Below are 6000 nucleotides of genomic sequence, written 5' to 3'. Positions count from 1 at the left end.
CAAGCTACACGTGTCCTGTGCTCCCTGGGGGAATAAATAACAGCATTACAGTTCCCAACCCGAAACCATGAGGTCTATAAATAAACAACTCACGTATGCTGATACCAATGTGTCTCCGTGTCTGCTGCTACTATTGTGCTACCTATGCAGGTCCTACTTTATGCACGACATAACACTAACTTCAGCCAGCAAATACATTCCTGGCCGAATAAAAGGCTAACTTACGCCAGTAGATAAGTTGCCAGCTGGCCAAATAAGAGGCTATTCATCGTATTCTTGTGCAGCTAGCAGAACTTTAGATTGTAACATGACAGCATATGTGCGCAATGTTTCAAATTTGACTTATGTAATGATGCATTTCTTCGTTTTTTGCCGGTGTTATATAGCACGAACTCGACTTGAAGGTATTGAAGCGCTTTGCACGAGCACCAGTGATATTACACAAGGATATATCACTTTTATCTACGCACGGGGAGATTAAGTGATTTGCCCAGATTACAGGTTAAGCCAACGCCAACCTCGAACCCGGTTCCCCTGTTTCAAAGTCTGCAGCACTGGTTGTTATGCTACATCCTGGTTTCCATGCCGTAGGGTAACGAAGATATAAAACCACATGTATAGCTAGATAGAGTTATGAGTTTCATGAAGCTATTTGTATGCTTCTAAACAAGGGTGACCAGAATTTTAAAGCCAAAAACTGGGACATTTCACAAAAATAGAAGAAAGACTACAATTTTACTTCAAGTGATGAGAGCGCTCCTCAGCAGAGAATTACAGAACAGGCAGTAAGAACATACATAAAATGCAATTTTTAAGCCCAGTAGCTTGCCTGTTAATTAAATTGCTTTCTTGAAACAACTGCTCAGTATCCCTGCTTTGTAAAACATAAAAAACACCTCCCACCATTTTCAGTCGACCCTCTCCAAAAACGGGGACATGAGCTAAATTTCTTGAAATTTGCTGGGACAGCTGGTTAAAAACAGGGACCGTTCTGACAAAACGGGGACGCCGGGTCACCCTACAGCAAACCCCTGGCTCCGCCACAGATCAGATCTTTCTTCTGCATGTATCGAGTCTGTCCTGTCGCCGAGTGGGCTTTGCGTTGCGTTTCGAATTACTGGAGTACAAGTCTTTCTATTCTTTCCATGAATTGTCACAATGGCAGCACAATAATGATTCTTTCGAGGGAGGAGTGACGTAAAGCGTGACGTCTTTGAAAATGACAGCCACTAGGGAGCACTTTACGGAGTAAATTAAATGTAGTGTGTTGTGCAAACATGCAGGCTCTGGAGCGGAGAGCGAGCGTCCCCCAGTGTTAAGCCACCAGACCGAGTGATCGAGGAATGTCTGACCGGTGCAGCCGGGGCTCGGCTAGACCGCCCCCATTACCTTACCCAGGAGGCTTTGCGGCGGCCGGCCGCCATGCTGTGTTAGGAGCTAAGATGGCGCAGGGCGGCGGAGATGCCGGGCTGCGGAAGCCGCCTGCCAAGGAACCAAAAGATTCCACCAACACCGTGGATCCTGCCTTCCTCGACCTACTCCGCCAGTACCATGAGAGCGACAAGCAGTGGGACGCGCGCAAGCAGTTCATCATGCGGCACATGTCCCAGTACAATGGCCCCGGACGAATGGACCAACTGCTGGCTATGTCTATGGTGTGGAGCAACCACGTCTTCATGGGCTGCCGGTGAGTGCAGGAGATAGAGCTGCGCGTGGGTGCATATTTCTGTCTTCACTACCCAAAATTGCAGCGTACATAGTGGGCTGTGACATGACCCCAGCAGCTTGACCTCCACTAATCGGTAGATCGGCCTCTCCACCGAGGGGTATAGAGACAGTCGCGTAGGAGAGCAGATTGCTTTAGGAAATCGGAGGCTAGGTGCATCACAGTCCTTTCTCGAACTGTACGAAGTTGTCTAATAGTGTGCAATGCTCGAGGGATGCTTTCAAGCAAAACTTTGATCATACAGGAAAGATGGGTTAATCCCATACAACACAAACTCCATGTAAGATCCATTGCGTTGTCCAGTTTATATATAATGCTGACATAACCCAAAGGTGTCATAGCGCTTTAGTTTACAGTAAAACTGTCTTCATTAGCGATATATAAAGTTACAAACGGCTGCTAGTTATCTATAATGCCATCTGGTTACATCGGAATGCACCAGCGTGGAGAAAGAGGAACGGAGACCTAGAGGGGACAAATCTAAGGGAAAGACCAGAGTAAATTACAACACAACAGTTACGAACATTACAGGAGGCGAATTGAAACTGGAAGTATCCTCGTTTCGATCGTTACAAAAGCACACATTATATACAAAGTACAAGAGGAGGCTAGGTGAGGGGAACTCGGGACTATTGCAGTTAGGTTGACTGACACCCCTGCCAAGTACCACGCATTAATCGTTAGAAGAACGCATTTTTATGTGGTAATCTACATCACCGCATTAAAATGCATTTTTAGCGCCTTGGCCACGAATATATGATACAACGAATTCCGTTGCAACGCATGCCTTTACCACGCATGCGTTACAACGGAATTCGTTTAGCACGCATAAACCTTTCACCGACTATTTGCGTGGTGACGTCGTGAAGAGAAAACGGCATATTTTTACCGATTTCTCTTAATCGACTCTGATGCCGACGTGACTTATGGTGAGTTGTTTTATTTGGGGGGGAGACCCCCCCCCAAGCCCCCCCCCCCTTTTTTTTTACTTTTACCACATATGCCTTTACTACAAACATCGTAGTAAAGGCATTAGTTGTAACCACGCATGCGTTGTACAGCATGCGTGGTTAAAGATTTCGTGGAAACGGCTTCGTTGTAAAAGCCGTTTCCCCTTGGCCACCTGTGCGTGCTTGAGCCTGCGTGAGTTTAAGCAGGTGGTTATCATGGGAAGACAGAACCACAGATGAGTAAGTAGAGGAAAACGGGTGTATTGGTAAGAGCAGGCAGTGGTTAAGCAGGTATTTATCATGAGAAGACAGAACTACAGAAGAGTAATTAGAGAGAAAGCAGGTGTATTGGTGAGAGCAGGCAGTGGTGCTCCGATGACAGGGCTAGACCAGCATAAGATAATCCGTGAAAGGAAGAATCTGTGCTTAAAAGGGAATGGGAGAAAAACAAGCTGTAGTTAAAGATGGAAAGTGGTATGAAATGAGGTAGGAAGGCCGAGGTCTGAGTAAGGCTTGCAGAAACTAGTTTGGAAATGCATGGGGATCATGTTGAAAAGGTTAGTCATCTTGCAGGGGGATTGTAAGTATTTTAAAGCCCCTTACAAAACATAACATTGTGTGAGATTAACCTCATTACAAGGACGAAACTGCTTTTTTTCAGCTGACCTTCAAGGGTCCTGCAAAATGTCACACATAATACATTTAAATGTCACACATAAGCACAGCGTATAATTAGAAATGTCACAAATAACCATACATGCTATTTGTCAGCTATAGATTCAGTCTTGGGTACAGTATGTTGGGGGAGGTTGGCTAAGGGGCCAACTAGCCAAAATATCTTTGTAGGAGACGGGCTTTTAGCTCAGTTTTTAAGATCGACAATGAGGTAGTGGTCCGTAATTTCGGGGGTAGGAAGTTCCAAATTCTAGTCACACTAACTGGGAAGTATTGAGCCATGAGTAGTTCTTTTGTGAAGGTTGGAGGCTACAACTTCAAAGCTTCTGCATTTCATGATTGTTTCCTGAAAGCTTTAGTTTGTTGACTAGGTACTGAGGAGTGGATGTATGCAAGGCCTTGTAGGTGATACAGACCATTATATAAATCATCCTGGTTACAATGGGGAGCCAGCTAAGAGTGACGAGAATTGGTGAGTAATTGCCGTTCTTTTAGCCTCGCAGACAAAATGTGCCGTTTATTTAAAACTGGTTTCAGAGAGGTGAGGTGGGTCTTTGGGAGATCTGTTGAGTTATAATAGCTGATTCTGGAAATAGCCAGAACTTGAGTAATATATTTCAGGTCTTGCTCTGGGATGTAGCTGTGGATTCCCCAAAGAAGGCATAGTTGATATTGCGCGTTCCTGGCCATGGTAATGATTTGAATTTGAGGGTTGAGCCTTTTATCTAAAGTGATTCCCAGAGATTTGGCACAGTCAACGATGATGGGCTTGCTGTTCAGGATGTTGAGTGTATCCTTCCAGGTTTATACTGGTGGTGGGGAATTCGAAGAGGAAACAACAAATTTGGTTTTGCAAGGGTTCAGTCTTGGGTTGTGAGAGGTCATCCAGCCTTGAACAGTTCATGGTGTTGGCAAGATGGGAGATGTCGTGTGTGGATCCAGTGGTGGCTGGTGTGAAGGTAAAAAGGTGAGGTGGTTGGAGGGGACGACAACGGAGAAGGACAAAAATGAAATACAAATTAGAACTTACCTCCCGCATTGCAGCTCCTCTGATCTTCGGGCTCCACTGCAGGTAGCACAGGCTCCCAGACTCCCCTGTGGCCAATCCTGACGCTGCTCTCATATCATGAGAGCAGCATTAGGATTGACCTGAGCACCCTCGATTTGAGCTCCCATGGAGACTGGAAGCCTGTGCCTGCTGTCTTCAACCCAGCAACACAGATGGGGTTGAAAAAGCTTTGGGGCACCCAGCGGTTTTGCCGGCCGTCATGCACACTGATAAGTGCCCACCACTCCCCATGTCACTGCCCAAGCAAAAGTGAAACAATAATAAACATGATGTATTATCATTTTATATTTGCCCTTTTTGAGACTTCTGATGCCGGAGTGACGCTCCTCCTCCATAGCCGAGGAGTAGCTGCTGTGTGGGTCAGATATTTAGTTAAAGCTGGGTGTCGTCTGCATACTGATTGTATATAATCCCTGCCTTTCTTAGTAGTGCGAACTGCATTTACCATAATGCCCAGGGGCCAACTCGCTGGTAGGAGGAGCAGTGTTCGACCATATGGATTGTTGTTTATTAAGGCTCCCTTGAGCCGGTCGAGCTGACGATCTCATGGTTACGCACCTGCGCGCCGCGAGAGGTATCAAGACCTGAGAACACTTTTGGCAGCCTACGCAGCAGCCCCATACACACGCCTATTCCCTGCTGATGAGAGGTAACGACCTCGAAACACGTGTCCAGGGATGGCCAGCACAACGGTGGATATACTCAACATTTTTTCAGAAGCGCACACGCTGGAACGAACTGCATTTACCATAATGCCCAGGGGGCAACTCGCTGGTAGGAGGAGCAGTGTGCGACCATATGGATTGTTGTTTATTAAGGCTCCCTTGAGCCGGTCGAGCTGACGAGCTCATGATTACGCACCTGCGCGCCGCGAGAGGTATCCAGACCTGAGAACACTTTTGGCAGCCTACGCAGCAGCCCCATACACACGCCTATTCCCTGCTGATGAGAGGTAATGCCCTCGAAACACGTGTCCAGGGATGGCCAGCACAACGGTGGATATACTCGAAATATTTTCAGAAGCGCACACACTGGAACAAACTGCATTTACCATAATGCCCAGGGGCCAACTCGCTGGTAGAAGGAGCAGTGTGCGACCATATGGATTGTTGTTTAAGATGGGAGATGTCGTGTGTGGATCCAGTGGTGGCTGGTGTGAAGGTAAAAAGGTGAGGTGGTGGGAGGGGACGACAACGGAGAAGGACAAAAATGAAATACAAATTAGAACTTACCTCCCGCATTGCAGCTCCTCTGATCTTCGGGCTCCACTGCAAGCAGCACAGGCTCCCAGACTCCCCTGTGGCCAATCCTGACGCTGCTCTCATGTCATGAGAGCAGCGTCAGGATTGACCTGAGCACCCTCGATTTGAGCTCCCATGGAGACTGGGAGCCTGTGCCTGCTGTCTTCAACCCAGCAACACAGATGGGGTTGAAAAAGCTTTGGGGCACCCAGCGGTTTTGCCGGCCGTCATGCACACTGATAAGTGCCCACCACTCCCCATGTGACTGCCCAAGCAAAAGTGAAACAATAATAAACATGATGTATTATCATTTTATATTTGCCCTTTTTGAGACTTCTG

General features: G+C 47.0%; 1 protein-coding gene across 1 annotated transcript in view; it reads left to right on the top strand.

Moving 5' to 3' along the window:
• The first annotated feature begins 1166 nt into the window (after positions 1-1166).
• NKRF (NFKB repressing factor) overlaps positions 1167-6000 on the top strand; it is an 85713-nt gene continuing 80879 nt past the window's right edge. Inside the window, exon 1 of the mRNA XM_078688699.1 lies at positions 1167-1687. Coding sequence (XP_078544825.1) covers positions 1344-1687 — 344 coding nt within the window. The 5' untranslated portion in view covers positions 1167-1343. The remainder of the gene's footprint in view (positions 1688-6000) is intronic.

This window comes from Lissotriton helveticus, chromosome 4_1, assembly GCF_964261635.1.
Source record: "Lissotriton helveticus chromosome 4_1, aLisHel1.1, whole genome shotgun sequence".
Lineage (NCBI taxonomy): Eukaryota > Metazoa > Chordata > Amphibia > Caudata > Salamandridae > Lissotriton > Lissotriton helveticus.
The sequence above is the reverse complement of the archived record's forward strand: the minus strand, read 5'-3'. Positions and strand labels throughout refer to the sequence as shown.